The sequence below is a fragment of the Brassica napus genome, chromosome C9, assembly GCF_020379485.1.
Source record: "Brassica napus cultivar Da-Ae chromosome C9, Da-Ae, whole genome shotgun sequence".
In the NCBI taxonomy this organism is placed as follows: domain Eukaryota; kingdom Viridiplantae; phylum Streptophyta; class Magnoliopsida; order Brassicales; family Brassicaceae; genus Brassica; species Brassica napus.
Genome location: NC_063452.1, coordinates 46,431,315 through 46,447,428, shown reverse-complemented (window position 1 = coordinate 46,447,428; position 16,114 = coordinate 46,431,315). Strand labels below are relative to the sequence as shown.

The following is a 16,114-nucleotide window of genomic DNA, read 5'->3' as shown; positions in this document are numbered from 1 at the left end:
TCTGTCCTTTTATCTTAACAAAAGGCGTTTTTAATAGTGTTTCTGAATGAACTTTTATGAAGAAACTATAGGACCAGAGTTCTTGAATTTTATTTTAGTTACCAACAATGACACAATATATAGACTTTAAAACAGAAAATAAGGAGAAAAAAATGTTTTAAGTAGAAGGAGGAGCAGAGTTCTTGCGTATCTTGAGATATCCAAACTTGCCAGCTCCAGGAGATGAACCTTCAAACACATACGGCATAAACCCTGTTGCTTCCTTGTACTTCCTCTGAATCTGCTTAACCACATAAAACATATTATTAAACATCTTTAATATTTATCTATATTATAAAGTTCTAGCTCAATAATTATATATCAAACGTTTTGATTATGTTGACCTCAAGAATCTGTTCACTGCTTCTCAAACTGCTCCTTCCAATAACACAGACCGTTCCGCCGCTACCACCTCCTGTAATCTTGGCCCCATAGAGTGTCCCGTTCTCGGTTTTGGAGTGCTTCAACTTCTCCATTTTCTGTACTAGTCTCACTAATCTGTCTGTACCATCAGAGCCAAGCCCACACGCGCTGTAGCTATTATGGCACTGCCAAGTACGCACACGGTTCATGACTCTATGGATCATAAGAGACAATTGTGAAAGCTGTGATTCACCTGGTACATAAGCTCCCCTAGACCAATGACCTGTTCTTCTGAAGGAGTTGCTGTCAACAGTGCTTTGAAAGCCTAAGAAAGAGATAAAAGACAAAACATATCATTCTTCTTCTGACAATTCAACAATAACAAAAAGGTTTCGATTTATATATCACAGTTAGATTAAACATACCTGGACACGGAAGTTCTCATAGATTGGATGTTTAGTCGGCGCCATTATGTGGTAAGTACCTTTTCTGTCAATGGTTGTGACAGAATCACCATGATCACCATACTTTCCGATGAATTCTTCTCCTGTGATAACCTGCGGGAGCTTACTTGCGTATAGAGCTTGAAATCTACAACAAAAACAAAAGAACTCATTATCCTCAATCCTATTCAATTGGGTAGACACAAATTATGGATTTAGTCAGTAAGTACCTATGAGGTGAAAGGTTGCATAAGTAATCCAAAGAAGCATCGTATTCTATCAACTCCGAGCTCTCCTCTTCAGCCTCTCCTGAGTTGGTTTCAGAAGATGCAAAATATCTTATCATTGTGTTGCCAATAAAAGCTCCTATTCTCACAGAACCATAGTCTGAACCACCAACACTGCAGAGAAGAAACTAATTGTGTTCAGAACAAAATGTTTAAGACTCAAATGAATAGTATACACAGCACCTGTGTCGTATTCCAGAATCGATACCCCAGAACCGAACGTGAGAAGGTATTTCAACAAGTCCTAGTATCTCAGCAGGCTGCAGTTGAATAGAAATTAACACAGTTACTACTCGAAAAATCATCTAGGTTTTTATGGGAATGAAGAGAGAGGAGAAAAGTACCTGACAGATCATAGCAAGAAGCTTGTTAGCTTCTCCACAAGCAGAAGCCATTTGATCCATCACTCCACAAGGTGCTCCAACAACATAATTCTCCACCTTTTGGCAAAGCAAAGCCACATCTCGCGGCGATATCTCGAGACCTGAAACGATTCAGCTCAAGGCCTCAAAAACGAATGATCATCTACTTGCGGATAAGTTTGTACTAACCATGAGAAGCAGTTATAGCAGACATGGTAGCAACTTCAACTGAAGCAGAGGAAGATACTCCTTTGCCTTCAGGAACCGTTGAAGAAACCTGAAAACGTATTAGATCTGTTGTTAAGACTAGTAGATACATTGCATATAGTACATGAAACTCAGTAATGGTCTGTTACCAGTATGCTAATACTATCTTCAAAACGAACGTTCATCTCTCTCATTAGTACCAGAATTGTACCAGCAACATATGCTGCCCACCTACAAAAAATAGACTCAATAAATATATATATATATATTAAGTATCTGAGAAAAGATGAACCAACTTCTGAGATGGATTCTTGGAGAAGTAATGGTAGGCTTTATCATAGGATATTGGTTTCCCATCTTCTTCCATAAAATCAGACAAGTCCATATCAAATGTTGGTCCTCTGTTGCTCAACTCTGATCCAAATGAAACCTGGAAGTTTCAGAAACAAGTGTTAGAGAAATGAAAGGCAATGTAGTGTCAGAGGAAAACCAGAACATACAATTTCAAGTATGGGAGTGTCTCTTGAATGATGTCGTGCTTCGGCGTGCTTCCAGAGTTTCTGTTTGCTAGGATGATTCCTCTGGACAGCTGCATGGCAAGCCTCTCTCGTTGGCATCTAACCAATAAACACCAACAAAAACACTTCTGTTATAGATGAATCTAAAACTGGTCTTGATGAAGAAAGAACTAACCAGCAAGACAAGACTTCCAGAGTAATCAGCAATGCCTCCCATTACATCAAGTCTACCAGGTGCTCTCGCCACAACAATATCCTCCTGAATGGTCAAACACAAACTCCATTTTTGTTCCTCAAACACACAAAAACTTCATTGAATCCAAATAAATGGAAAACAAACAAACCTCCCAGTTGAAAAGTGCTGCTGCTGCTAAATGCTCCCTTTCTTGATGATGCCCTCCTATTTTAGCTAACGTCGCCAAACTATCCAAGAAACTGACTGTATCTATAAGGCCGTGGTGATCTCCATGAAGAATCTCAAAGCCTTCTACAAATCTGTTAAATAAAGACACATAAGAGGTGAGTCAAAAGATTCCCAACTGAACGATTAAGAGTCCACAAGGAAACACACTTGGAGGATTTTTGAGTCTGATCAACAAGAGGAGTCCCAGCTTCGTCTCCAGTGACTTGATACCATTCTGGAACTGAAAGATCTCTCCCTGGAGCTCTCTGTAGCTGAAAGCCTAGTATTATTGCATCCTGGAGTCTCCTTGCCCCGCTAAGCTACATTATCAATGTTTCTATTAGGTAAGTACTTAACATGTTCTTGCTTGTATTACTCACATTGAGCTTAGAACGTTTCTTCCCCATAGCTGTATCCTGCAGTATTTTAGCTGTCACCTGGATTCAGAAACGAGCAGCAGTGATTACATCATCAACAAGGGGGAAGTTGTCATGTACTATGAAAGAGTTTGCATGGTCTACCTCGCCACCATCAATGCCTCCGTCGTAACACGGTTTCAATGTAACAGCACGCTCGAGATAAGGCGCCCAGCATCCAGCAAGAAGATCTCTTCTGATCATTTCAACTCCTCCTTGGTAATACTTTCATACATGAAAAAAAAAAAGAATTCTCAAGAGAAAGCAACAATAACATATATGAAGATCAACTTTGTGTGTGTATATATATATATATATATATATATGCTCTCTCACCTCAAGCATCTTTCTCAAGAATGGTTCTTCATTGAAGTAATCTCTTCGCACAAAAATGAAGGGTAACTTGCATGCAAGTGCTTCACTCACAGTTCCATATCCAATTTTTCCTGAAGTTGTTTAGTAAGTTAGCACAATATTATTACGGTGAAAGACTCAGAGATAAAAGAGGAACAGGTGATACCGAGCATGCAGTCTGAAGAAGCAATCACATCAGGAGTGTAAACATCTTTTGGAAGTCCTATGAAATTTGGAGGAAGCTCCTGCTTTGCAGAAGCGCCACAGACCTATATATATTGCAGGGGAACTTTCATATGATTATCTAATATTAAAATCAATCAACTAGGAAAAGTAACATAAACTCAGATATTAGTACCAGGCATATCCAACCAGCTGGGAGATATTCTTCATTCAGTTTCCAACCAGTGGGCTGAAAATTTACATCAGCAATATAAGAAAACTTTTCATTTTGAGGTTGAAAAGCTATAGGAGAATATGCTTACTTGACCACCAAAGTTAAAGATGAGTAGTTTCACATTGTCGGGAACTCCAAGCTCTCTCCTAACCTGTAATAGAAAAATTGGTTAACTGAGACAAAGTCCATTACTAAGAAAACTGAAAGAAAGTGGTTTTAAGTCAAACCTCTTCTCTAGATTTATGCAATGGTCTGACAACAAGGGGAATATCAATGACATCATGGAAAGCAGGCACTGTATAAGATCATAAATAGGTTTGTTTTGGTATTATATCATAAACGAAAACTTTTATGGAAGTATGTGTTGCCTCCAAGTCTCCAACAAGAACTTACTAGGACAGTGTCCAGGGAGGCGAATCAGAAACTCGCAGTGCGAATAATCCTCAGCTATCTGCAGTAGTAATTACCATTTAAAAGCCGGTGGAATCAAGAAAGATGATATCTAATTAAGCTTACAATCAGTTGAGATTTTACCTGCCAAACAATGGATTGGTGATGATGTCCTGCTGCCATTACATATTCTGCATATATAAAGTCCCAACTGCAATAATCACAGTTTCACAAAAAACACAACTTTCTCTGAGAATCTGAGATGTATGTAATGATATAAAATAGCACAGAACTTAAGTCATCTACTAGTAAATCAGGTCATACAACTTCACGGTACCTGAAGTTGGTAACGCAAACAGAGCGGATTCCGGCATTAGCTGCAGCACGGCAAGCGATGGGGACAACATCTGAGACCTGTTTTCACAATATTTTCTTTCTTGTGATAGTTTTGAAGCCACACTCACACTCAGAAATATAGAACATATGAATGCGTTGTGGAAGTACCACAAGGTTGGCTTTGATTGACTTTAACCACTCAACCTCTGTGGCTAAGATAGAGTCACGAGGTTCAACCGCAATCTCGCAATACTGACACAAAAAAAAAAAAAAACAAGATTCGATGAAGCTAAGAAACTAAATTAGGAGAAGGAAGATACATCTGAATGGAAGAGACCTTCTCCAAGGAAGCACGACGATCCACTGTTAAAGCATCAGATTGTACAGATCCACTGTCCAATAGTACCTAATCATCACCTCCAATAATAACATTTGCTTAAAATAGAGTGGAGATCAATCTTCTGGATATGTATCAGAAAGTGAAACCCAGTTATATGAAAAAAGGGAAATACATTTCGGATAAAGAGATTTGGAGAGTGAATCTCAGTGGTGAAAACAAACTCTGGAGCAGCAGAGACAACATGAACTCGATGCCCAGAAGAGATCAGATGCCGAACCACCTACGTCAATTACATGGATAGAGAGATTCATTTAGATTCATTTTGATCTCGTGCAAGAGTGAGAGATCTAACCTCAACGACCCGAGTGGCGTGGCCAAAGCCATGACCAGTAACGTAGTAGGCGAAAACCAAAGGAGACCGTGATGATTCTAACTCAGACATTGGAGCTGTTTGAAGCAGCGTGGGCATTGCAATACTGTATGTTAAATTGATGAATCTGTTACTTCTGATAATTTAAAAATAAAAGGTTTTTGTTGTTTAGCCGTAAACGGAGAGATCGAGGAGATGAGGAGATAAAGCGAAATGGATTTGGAGAGAGTAGTAAGCGTTACATAAGCTAAATCTGGAGTCTACCGATCTATTCTAACCACCTATCTCTTCTATGTTCCCTCTTACGTGTTGCAGAGGAAAGCTGTACTCTCTCTCTCTCTCTCTTTACTAGCTTCCAAATTGTATTTTATTATCTTTCTATTTTTAGAGATATTTTGTTTATATATTTACTATAATTAATAACTTTATCCCACACTAATTTATTGGTTAATTGATTTTACTGAATTTGGAAATTCAGTCAAAATCTTGTGTTAATCTCATTGATTTTCAAATCCTTATTAACATTCTCGGTTTTCAGTTATTAATTTTCAACTATTTACTAAAATCATGTGTCAAAATTGATGTGCAGTACCAAATTTTTTAACACATTAAACCATCACAAAAAAAAAAAAAAAAAAAAAAAACAAATGCGACAAAGTAGTTTGGTGCAGTAGTTCTGAAGACCGATCAGCTCCTAACATTTAAATTTGAACATATATTAGGAAAAGATTCATAAGATGGAAGACAAAGCAAAGGTTTCGTAATTTTGGACACAAACCATGAAACATGACAACGTGGTCGATAACTACACTAGATAAGAGTTGTAGACCACATATCAGATTCAGAGCTTAGAAAGCCTGACCTAGTACTGCCTCTGTCTTTTACCTGTAACGCCTGTGGATTGAACAGTCACAGTGCAATCTCTAGCCCAGTGTCCTGGTTTTCCGCATTTGTAACATTCTCCACCCGAGGAGGCAGGCTTTCCTTGCCCTGATGATTGAAACTGCTGATTACCAGACTGACCGGTGCAGTCTCTCGCCCAATGTCCTTGCTTCCCACATTTGTAACACTCTCCACCTGAAAAGGAGGGCTTCACTTGTTCTGATCCAGACTTCGGATTACCAGATTGAGCAGTGCAGTCTCTCGCCCAGTGCCCTTCCTTCCCGCATTTGTAACATTCTCCAGCTGCAGAGAAAGGCTTTGCCGGTCCCGTTTCATACGAGGGAATACCAGACTGAGCAGTGCAGTCTCTTGCCCAATGTCCTTCCTTCCCACACTTATAACAGGGTGTGCCACTGCCTGTCTTTGCAGTTTGATATCCTCTGTTATCTGATTCACTTAAGTTACTGCTTTTGGTAAAGCTAGGAGACTGGACTGCGTCATCATTGCACCATTTGAAGAAACCACAGGAGCCCTGAGATTTAGAGGAAGCCATGTTATATTACACAGATAATCAGAGCTAAGCAAGATACTACAAAGATGTTTCACTTAAACCAGTTGACCGGTTCTTGACACTAACTGTAAGACAAGAATCTACAAACTCGTTTTATCTTTGCTATACCAAGTTGTCACTCTTGTCTCCATCATCTAAACAGGAAAGAAGCTCCTTAGCTACCGTATGCACCGAATTTTTAGGTATATGTGTTGCAAAATAAGTAAACTTGGTTATATGTATGCCAATGCAATGGCATAAAACAGAAAACAAGAGTCAGCAACTTAATCAGGGAGAGGGATATCATGAAGTTCTATCAGCAAGGACTCCAAACCAGAAAGCACAGAATGTACAACACTCTATAATAGCTATGTTGAATGTTGATGATAAGCAACAACAGGCATAGAAACTTAATATAACAAACCTCAAAAACAGGACAGCGATAGAACTGCCTGCCAATGTTTTCCCCAGTTTTAGCAGTGAGAACACGGGACAATCCAGCACCACACGGGCACTGGAGATCAGGGAACTTGGATTCGTTAGTGTTCCCATAGCTACCTGGCTGAGTTCCGGAAGACTGAACCGCATCACACCACTGGAAAAACCCACAACCTCCGTTTTCCTGGTAAAAAAAGGTAGCTTTGTATCAACCCCCACACTATTTTCTACAAATAAGCAAAAAAAGCGTAACAAGAAGCCAGTGTCTAATCCCATTCAATGAGAGATACTATTCTCGGCGGCATTTCATCGAACACCTAGGGGAGGGGAGCATCAACGCATACCTCTCTATTAGGGCACTTGTAGAATTTTCGGCCTGGGTTCTTCTGCGTGTTCGACGTCAGAATCGAACACACACCATTTCCACATGGACACTTCTTCTCCGGAAAATCCTGCTCCCCCGCCTCCGATCCATAACTTCCAGCCGGATTCGAATTCACGGAGGCGCCTTGAAAACCGCCGCGAGATTTGGAGGCGGGATTGAGCGGATTCAGCTGCCATTGCTCGCTCTTGCTTCCCTTTAGAGCCGCCATGTAAGGTCCCTCCGGGACGGCAGCGACCTTAGGGCGTTTCGCCGCCGCTTCTGCTTCCGCTTCGATAGCGGCGAGTTCGAGAAGGAAATCATCAGATTCGTCGAGCTCTTCGACCTGAATCGTGCTTTTCTCCATTTCGTCTCTCTCTCTCTCTCTCTCTCGATCAACAAACACTCTTACTTGTTTGTGAAACTGTTTCTTAGGGATTTTCCCGGGTTTTTATCGTCTGCTTCCTTTTACAAATTTACAATAAAAATTTTAAACTATTTATATTATATTTTTTGTACCGATTTTTAAATAAGAGTTTTAAGAACTGGTTCTTAACTTTTTTTAGTTAAAAGTTAAGAGACATGTTCTTATATTTTGCTAAGAACCTCACTCTAAGAACTTCCCAATAATCATGCTCTAGAACTCATAGTTTGTTGTGCGTTCTTTATTTCAAATTATAGATGGAATGTGTATGAGGTAGAAATTAACTAAACCTTAATTTAAAACATAATATAAAATGTAATTTTAGTGGTTAAATTTTTTGAGATATATTTAATTATAAAGTTTATGCATAGATAATTAATATTTAATATATTTTAATATGTATGAAAAATATTAAAATTTATATTTTTTTCAAAAAACAGAGGCTGTATATCTTTTTGAATATATTTTACTACTTATCTAATTTATTACATATTTTGGTGTTAAATATTATTGTTTATACTGTAAACTAACTCACTAATTGTGTTAAAGTTTAGTTTATTTATTTATTGGAACTCACCGGAAACTGGCTTCGTTCTGGAGAAGGGAAATTATATGATGGTAAATGTGGTTACATCTTTTAGCTTTAGTTATATTGTTTAATTATGTGTAGTTGTATTGAAATGAAATTTGGTTTGAAGATAATAAGTCATATACAATTTAGGAGGTCATTTGCCTATTACGTATTAGCTGTAAACTTTGTCGGTGGAGAAGCTTTTGGTGATTGTGATAAATGCTGAGGAGGAAAATGAGATTATTACTGGGATGGGCGTGCGTATTGATCTAATGGGATGTAAGTTATTTTATTAATCCAAAACATTTAAAAGTGTTGGACTATTTTTAAACATGTTCTGAATTTTTTTGAAAAGCTCCCCAACTGTTCGCGTTGTTTAAGTTTTGTCTATGCTTGAAGAGGTTGCACCACATTTGCTTACTTCATCAAACTCAACTGCAGAAGCTTATGTTAGTTTGACTGAGTGAGCAGTGAAAGTTCAGAGGAAAAAAAACTCCTACGACGGTGAAGATTGCGTTAAGTGTGTGATACATCAAATGAAATCATGTTTTCATTGAGTGAAGGACTTAACTGTTGTAAAGTGGTGCTTAAAATTGCGACTAAATTGAACCTTCAAGTCAGAGCTTCCACCGCATGTAAAAACAGAATGAGATACAAAATTTTGAAAACAAAACACATACACTAACATGACGGACGGTAGTAATGAGTTTTGAGTCATAATTCATTAATATGCGAAATTTAAAAAAGCTCTGGCGTAGTTTGTGGGAGTTGACATGAGGGTCATAGACTCCATTACTTGAGATTTTACTCGATGCATGTCTTCTTTACAGAGAGCCCATGTTCCAGAACTGTTAGCTTCTCCGCACTCCGCAGTCATTTCGGGAACAACAGGTCGAGCACCTGGCAGAGCTGCCTCGCCTCTGTTTTCTTCAACCATTCCATGCCTATCAATCAAGCCTTATGCTGGTCACAGGAACACCAATCTACACACCATGAGAATGCAGCTCCCGGCATATCAGCGATGGGGTTGTCATTACCTTCCTGCGCAGACATCAGAGCACGCTTTTTTTTTCCTTGTTGATTTTTATTTTGTTGCATTTTCTTCTGGCTTACTTCCCAACCCGCAAGTATCATACACTATAATTCTTCCCTCTGTTGAGAAACCAGATACAATACAAAAATCAATTAACAAATGAACTTTAAAGATTAAAATCCCATGAAGGGGAGGATTATTTACCTTTATCTTTGGAGAGACAGCTGATTATTTGTTGAAGTCCTTCAGCAGCAAGTGTGTCTTTCATGTACATCGCGGCAGCTGCAACTTCATCATGTGTTTCTTTCCATGTCAATCCTTGTGTTATCTGCATTCAAAGCGTTGCAACTTTAGAAATTTAGTATCAGACGCGAAAGAAAGTGGAGGATATATAATGTCTATATACCTGTGAGAAGAAGCCAGCCTTTGCCAATATTGATAGACACATCGTCATCCTCCTCGAGATATTGGTATCAGACCAGCAACCTTAAAAAGTACACCTAAAGAGTTAGCTTTGGCAAAATAATCTCTTGAGACTTTAAGATTGATGGTAAACCATTTTTAATTCATTTGACCTTTTCCATTAGTACAGAGGAAACCTCTGATGCTTTAGAAACTCATTCCCCTTGGTCACTATTTTCTCAAGATGCTTTGTATGCCTTCGCCTCTTTTATCACCTCAACATCTTCACCATTTTCTCTTGCTAGTTGTGTTATGAAACTCCATCTGAAGAAACAAAAGAATAATTGATTCCAATCTAGGACACACTACGCTAATCAAACAAACCACTTATCCTCACACGCTTTTTTCAGACATAGTACTTCTTTCTTGTCAGCCTCAGGAATTATTCGCGCTCTCAACATACTGACAGTTTATATCCCAAACAAAGAGAGTATGAAAATAGGTATCAGAAAAATTGTTTTGCATACTTAGTGTTCAAATATGTAGACTCATTTTACTTATATATGCGGTAGTAGAAACACCAATGCACGGCCAAGTTTGAAAAGATCACTTGGTTTTAAATGTCGTGTGGCGAGGATTGGCGAAAGGAGGCTCGACACTCGCCACTCGCCATGGCGTTTCATGGCGATCGCATCGCGTATCAGCCGCTCAAAAGGTACCTTCTATTCCTAATACCATCAATTATATGAAACTTTGAAAATAAACATAGTAAATAGAAAACCAAAAACCAGTTTTATTGATAACTTAAACGTAAAAACACCAAATGAAAAGCATAAAACCAAAACCAAAACCAAAACATAATCCAAAGTAAAGAAAAACAATTCAAAGCAGAACACATAACATCAACACTCTAAAACTCAGTTTCAGAGTCATCTGGAAACTCCCATTCCTCATCTTGACCGAAACCACCTGCTTGTAGTTCCAAATCAATTTCCGGTTCATCCTCATCAATATCAACAAGAGATAGAACAGAGGGACCTGGACCAGATCGTTTCTCTCTTGTTTGAGTTGAAGAAGATGCTATCCCTTTTCCCTTCTCAGCAGCTGAAGCTTTTGTTCCTCTAGTAGAGTAGGTTGGTTCCTCAGCTCCAGTGGCTTCACTCACAGCACTCCATGTCAGATCTTCATTCTCGAAGACAAGATCATCTAGTTCATCACTGTCAGAGTTCCCATCCATTCTTCCCATCAACCATTCATTGCTTTCATCAATCTCCTCTAGGATAATAGGATCTGTGGCGTCACTTCTCTTCATGCGACGCTGCAAAGCTCTGTTGTACTTGACAAATACCATGTCATTCAAACGATGTTGAGCTAAACGGTTCCTCCTCTTTGTGTGAAGCTATAATAAATTCGATCAACAAACCATTAGTGAGCTACTGAGCTTAAGATCAAATCTGACTATGAAATAGGAAGAATATAGAAAAGACTTACAAGCTCAAAAACACCCCAGTTTCTTTCACATCCAGATGCACTGCAAGTTAAGCTAAGTACTTTCACAGCAAAGTCTCTTAGATTAGGAGCTGATGATCCATAAGTAGACCACCAATCAGCTACAAAAAAAATACTTGATGAGATTAGTTTAGAAGTAAAGTTGGCAAAACAAAGTAAATCGTATGGGTGAGTCTTTTACCTGGTGCTTTCATCTCTCTTTGCCTTATTGCCATGTTATGGCCAAAGAGACCAGCAGCTTTCTTAAACATATCAAGCTCCAGCATCACCTTGTCTTGAATCTCACTGTCCGGGATAAGCCTGTTGATACAGTTGTACAAACCGGTCTCAACTTCCTCACAACAAACGTCCTCAGGATTGGCGTAATGGATAGCTGGATTTAGGAAGTATCCAGCTGCGTGAAGAGGCTGGTGAAGCTGACAATTCCACCTTCTGTCAATGATCTCAAACACATTCTCATATTTCTCTTGCTTCATCTTGAAACTCCTTGCAATAGCTTCTTTAGCTCTGTCCATAGCCGCATATATGTATCCCATAGCCGGCTTCTTATCACCATCCACCATCCTAAGCACCTTCACCAGTGGACCAGTGAGCTTGAGGGCGTAGCTAACATTCCTCCAAAAGCTTTCTTGTAGAATGTATTGCTTCAGTTTCTTTGCCCCTGCTTCCCTTGGCCATTTGCTCTTGTTCCAATCATCAGATGTGACCATCTTTTTCAGGTTTGATTGCTGAATGTGGAACTGTGACATGGTGATAAACGAAGTGGCAAACCTCGTTACAGCTGGCCGATGAAGATTGTGTTGATTGGTGAATCTCCTCATCATATTCACCAGAGGCACACGACAATAGATGTATCCATTCATGAAGATACACTTCTTCAACGCATTCTTAACCGGCTCCAACTTCCCAATGTCTTCTAGCATAAGGTCAAGACAGTGTGCTGCACAAGGAGTCCAATAGAGGTTTGGTCGTTTAGCCTCTAGCAACTTCCCTGAAATTTCAAATTGTTTTTCATTAGATAAATGATCTATCTCGGTTTAACATTAAAAACATTTAGAATGTAATCTAGAAAAAAAAAGTAGATTAGATAGACAGTACCTGCTTTCACATAATTAGAAGCATTGTCTGTGATCACTTGAACCACATTCTTCTCACCAACTTCTTCAACCATCTCATCAAGCAGCTTGAACAGCATTGTTGCATCTTTCACCACTTCTGAGACCTCCTTAGACCTGGGTTTTAAATGTCGAATGGCGACTCTTGGCGTTAGGAGGCTCGACACTCGCCACACGCCATGGCTTTTTATGGCGATCGCCATGTGTATCCAAAAGCCAAATTACAGTCAGCTTCTACCCCTAAAGAATATATTTCAGAAACCAAAACACCTTATTCATTGATAAAATAAATGTAGAAAACATAAAACACCAAATGAAAACACATATTCAAAGCATAATACCAAAGCAAAACACCATTTAAAAGCAAAACCCGAAATCTAAAACAAAACAAGATAACAAAAAAATGATATACGTAATGAACATTAACTTAAAATCCTATGAACCCTATGTCAAAGAGAGATTTGCATAAATAAAGAAGAGTTACTGCCGGTGTATCTAGCAGAGAAAGCAAGAACTTAAGAAAAACGATAGGGTCATGTTACTATTCTATAGTACTATTGTTGAAGTAATTAGGGTTTTAGATGGATTAGGGCTTTCTGTTTAGTATATTTAGAGTATAGTACTATTTTACTTAACCATTGTGGATTTAGAAACCAAAATTCTGTTAAACCAACTTGGTTTGTTTCTCAACAACAAAGCGACGCTATGGTCGACACCCAGTAACTAAGAAAAGCGAGCAAAGGCGGTCGACATGTGTACCTCGCATGGCCATGAGGGGTTCTGGCGTTTTGGAGATCGCCACAGGTCGCCACTCGCCATGGCGTTCAAAGCGGTCGCCATTTAAAACCAAGCCTTAGACTTCATGAAAACAGAGCCCTTGGGAGAGTTAACTAGAAAGTTAACTATGTCCTTTTGGACCACTGAGTCACGCCATCCATCTGACATGATCGAGCACCCTTTAGCAGCCCACTCGTTCTTGTGTTGAAGCAGCATGGTATGAGTGTTTGCGACTTCCCTCTGAAGGAGAGGCACTCTGAGCTCATGCATACTAGGTGGTTTTAAACCCATTCCATACTGTCCAATGACCTCTGTCATCTCTTTGAAAGAGTCATAGGTGACAGCATTGAACGGAATACCCGCATCATAGAACCACCTAGCTATTCCAGCGCACACCTTCTCCCTTAGCTCTTTGTCACAAGCTCCAAACACACGCTTCATGTCCTTCCTTCCTTTCAAAATGTCAGGAGGAGTTGAAGTGACAAACCTGTCAAAGAACAGAGGATATATATAGTTATTTGTTTGTCCAATGATCTATCAAACCAAGAAGTCGAGAACAAAAAACTATATACCTGTCCAGTGGACCTCTCTTCTTCCTCTTGTTAGAGTTAGCTTTCTGTTTAGGCTCACCTTCAACATCCTCACCATCGATATCATTCAGGACAGGTTCATACCGCATGGTCTGAGCTGCTCTTTCCTCAGCTTTTTTGATTGCATAGTCTCGCAATTCAATTCTCACATGCTCGGGACAAGTTGGACACCTGATCACGCTTGTGCTGTCTCCAATTAAGTGGTGTTTCAGACGTGAAACACCTCCGTTTGTTTCTTTCCTGCAGAAGATGCACGTCCACTTGTTCCTGTTTTTAGGCAGACAGGTTCCATACTTACGTCCTGGATCAACTTCACATGCGCCTCCTTGGGATGATCCTCCAATCTCAGACATGATGAACCTTCAAAGAAAAAGAAAAGAATATAACCTAAGTACATAAACTTTAGTAAACATAATTTAAAAAGAATGTTAAGCTACGTATATAATACAAACTAGGTACATAAACGTATAAGGTTCTTAACACAAGCTAAGTAAATAAACTCTAACAAACAAAATGAATGATGCGTGATACATAAGAGGTTTGCGTGAATAGAGAAGACATGAATGGTATGTGATAAAGAAGATATGACACTATGAGCCTTATATGTGATCAACATGATGTGGTAAACACTAAAACTTTAACTAACAAAACAAACCGATAAAGTAAAGAAGAGCTTATGCCGTCAGTAGCTTAGAGAAAGCAAGAGAACTTGTGAAAAAGTAAGGGGGACGTATTACTATTATATAGTACATTCACTTAGGGTTTTTACTTTTTAGATGGATTAGGGCATTTGGTTAGAGTATATTTAGCGTATATTTAGAGTGTATTTAGAGGATATTTAGAGTATAATACACGTATATGCTATTTTACTTATTTTGAAACCAAAATTTTGTTAACGGTTTGATTATCAACAACGTAGCGACGCAATGATCGACTCAGTGTATACAGGTATAGCGAGGAAAGGCGGTCGACTCTCGTACCTCGCTTAGCATTGGGGTCCTGAGTCGTTTTGGAGGTCGCCTCAGGTCGCTACTCGCCATGGCGAGCGAAGCGGTCGCCTTTTAAAACCAAGAAAGATCATCATGCTGTTCAAGAACTCTAGCTCTGACCGGTTCTGTACTTATATGGCTGTTGGCATGGTCATCTCTTGGAGCGACACTTATCCTCTTCGCCACTTTTAAAATCCTTAATCCTTGTAAACTCTTTTTTCTTCTTCTCTGACTTCTTCAATCAAGTATACTCCAATACAATCAAAAGTTAAATTATTATGGTACAAAGTACAACTGAGAACTTTGACCGCAACAGTATAAATACATAGTGAAATTATAACATAATGTTGCAAGATTTTGTGACACAGCGTCCAAGACATGAGCTAACTACGTTTCACAAAAGCCACAACACTAAGCCAATAACAAAAAGAAGAAGTTTCAAAAAACAGAAGCTAGAGTGTGAAAATAAAATAAAATAAAAGCTTCGTATCATCATCCCATAAGAAAGTAATGAAAGTATTGCAATAATTTTTAGTTGCATAGTAAGCAGACACAAAAGTGAGCACATTTCTGCTCCTTCTCTTAATTGACTACAAAGCAAAAAAATAAACTGTATGACCAATTGTGATCGGCTGATTGGTCACCAAAGTCATTTGGTTCGTATAGCCAGACAATAAATTAGATATAGTCTAGAGTTAATAAAAAAAACCTGAGAATTAGACAATGAATTAGGTTCGGTCAAAATCCACACCAAAAGAAGCAGTAAGCTCATTAATCTTACCAAACAAAACTCATCATAAACATTGTGAGAGGAAAAAATTACCTTGAGTCCTAGGTCATTGCAGAAGAATTCTTCGATGGATACACGCGTGAGAGGGGGCGTTTGATTTGAGCAGCTTTAGGGATTCATACGGCGATATCGCATATATATTTAACCTTGGAGAGGGGAATTAGGGAAGTTGAATAGTGATTCGTCGATTCATTGGCTTTGATCTAAAGCAAAGGTTGAGACGTTTAATGCAAGGTTCATTTAATGCACGGTTGAGATGTTACATTGAAAGTTATCGCTTTAGGTTCTGGAAAAATCTACTGCTAACATATGAACGGAGAAAGTGAGAAGATAAAGATACCTTAATACTTCAATAGGCTTGATAAAAAGTTTTGTAAAAGCCCAACCGAAAGATGAAACAAAAGCTTAGTCCAAAGAAGCCAACAAAATCAGACTGCTGGTTGTGTTTATTAACAGCC

General features: G+C 38.9%; 3 protein-coding genes across 4 annotated transcripts; all 3 read right to left on the bottom strand.

Annotated features, from left to right (window-relative positions):
* Positions 1-34: 34 nt before the first annotated feature.
* On the bottom strand, positions 35-5,570 carry LOC106380439 (L-arabinokinase). Of its 2 annotated transcripts, XM_013820198.3 has the most exons (29): positions 5,468-5,492; positions 5,208-5,331; positions 5,028-5,135; positions 4,853-4,921; positions 4,684-4,767; positions 4,517-4,593; positions 4,324-4,390; positions 4,183-4,240; positions 4,017-4,084; positions 3,878-3,940; positions 3,751-3,804; positions 3,559-3,661; positions 3,375-3,484; positions 3,144-3,263; positions 3,003-3,059; positions 2,791-2,942; positions 2,564-2,714; positions 2,395-2,478; positions 2,202-2,318; positions 1,998-2,131; positions 1,851-1,932; positions 1,684-1,771; positions 1,477-1,616; positions 1,316-1,392; positions 1,076-1,246; positions 828-993; positions 656-727; positions 384-587; positions 35-280 (listed from the first exon to the last, which is right to left on the bottom strand). In XM_013820198.3, exons 2-29 carry the CDS (start codon positions 5,322-5,324, stop codon positions 158-160), a joined length of 2,916 nt encoding a protein of 971 aa, XP_013675652.1. In that variant the 5' UTR covers positions 5,325-5,331; positions 5,468-5,492; the 3' UTR covers positions 35-157. The 2 variants fall into 2 exon arrangements, with proteins under 2 accessions (XP_013675652.1, XP_013675651.1); XM_013820197.3 differs by having other exon boundaries at positions 5,208-5,570.
* Positions 5,571-5,914: 344 nt separating this feature from the next.
* LOC106380438 (cold shock protein 1) lies at positions 5,915-7,903 on the bottom strand. The gene is made up of 3 exons (XM_013820196.3): positions 7,440-7,903; positions 7,082-7,279; positions 5,915-6,639 (listed from the first exon to the last, which is right to left on the bottom strand). The coding sequence occupies exons 1-3, from the start codon at positions 7,821-7,823 to the stop codon at positions 6,088-6,090; spliced, it is 1,134 nt and encodes a 377-aa protein (XP_013675650.1). The 5' UTR covers positions 7,824-7,903; the 3' UTR covers positions 5,915-6,087.
* A 2,736-nt stretch (positions 7,904-10,639) lies between these two features.
* On the bottom strand, positions 10,640-14,808 carry LOC106380437. The gene is made up of 6 exons (XM_022711137.2): positions 13,860-14,808; positions 13,370-13,774; positions 12,494-12,627; positions 11,577-12,386; positions 11,378-11,496; positions 10,640-11,285 (listed from the first exon to the last, which is right to left on the bottom strand). Exons 1-6 carry the CDS (start codon positions 14,228-14,230, stop codon positions 10,797-10,799), a joined length of 2,328 nt encoding a protein of 775 aa, XP_022566858.2. The 5' UTR covers positions 14,231-14,808; the 3' UTR covers positions 10,640-10,796.
* Positions 14,809-16,114: the final 1,306 nt, after the last annotated feature.

Excerpts from the sequence above, each read along its gene's own strand:
- LOC106380439 (XM_013820197.3), bottom strand. The coding sequence starts at position 5,324 with ATGCCCACGCTGCTTCAAACAGCTCCAATGTCTGAGTTAGAATCATCA. Across the intron at positions 3,662-3,750 it reads CAGCTGGTTGGATATGCCTG|GTCTGTGGCGCTTCTGCAAA; the intron begins GTACTAATATCT and ends CAATATATATAG. Across the intron at positions 1,617-1,683 it reads TGCTATAACTGCTTCTCATG|GTCTCGAGATATCGCCGCGA; the intron begins GTTAGTACAAAC and ends GAATCGTTTCAG.
- LOC106380438 (XM_013820196.3), bottom strand. The coding sequence starts at position 7,823 with ATGGAGAAAAGCACGATTCAGGTCGAAGAGCTCGACGAATCTGATGAT. Across the intron at positions 7,280-7,439 it reads ACAAGTGCCCTAATAGAGAG|GAAAACGGAGGTTGTGGGTT; the intron begins GTATGCGTTGAT and ends TTTTTTTACCAG. Across the intron at positions 6,640-7,081 it reads ATCGCTGTCCTGTTTTTGAG|GGCTCCTGTGGTTTCTTCAA; the intron begins GTTTGTTATATT and ends TCTAAATCTCAG.
- LOC106380437 (XM_022711137.2), bottom strand. The coding sequence starts at position 14,230 with ATGTCTGAGATTGGAGGATCATCCCAAGGAGGCGCATGTGAAGTTGAT. Across the intron at positions 12,628-13,369 it reads AAGGGCTCTGTTTTCATGAA|GTCTAAGGAGGTCTCAGAAG; the intron begins GTCTAAGGCTTG and ends TTTAAAACCCAG. Across the intron at positions 11,497-11,576 it reads AAGAGAGATGAAAGCACCAG|CTGATTGGTGGTCTACTTAT; the intron begins GTAAAAGACTCA and ends TTTTTTTTGTAG.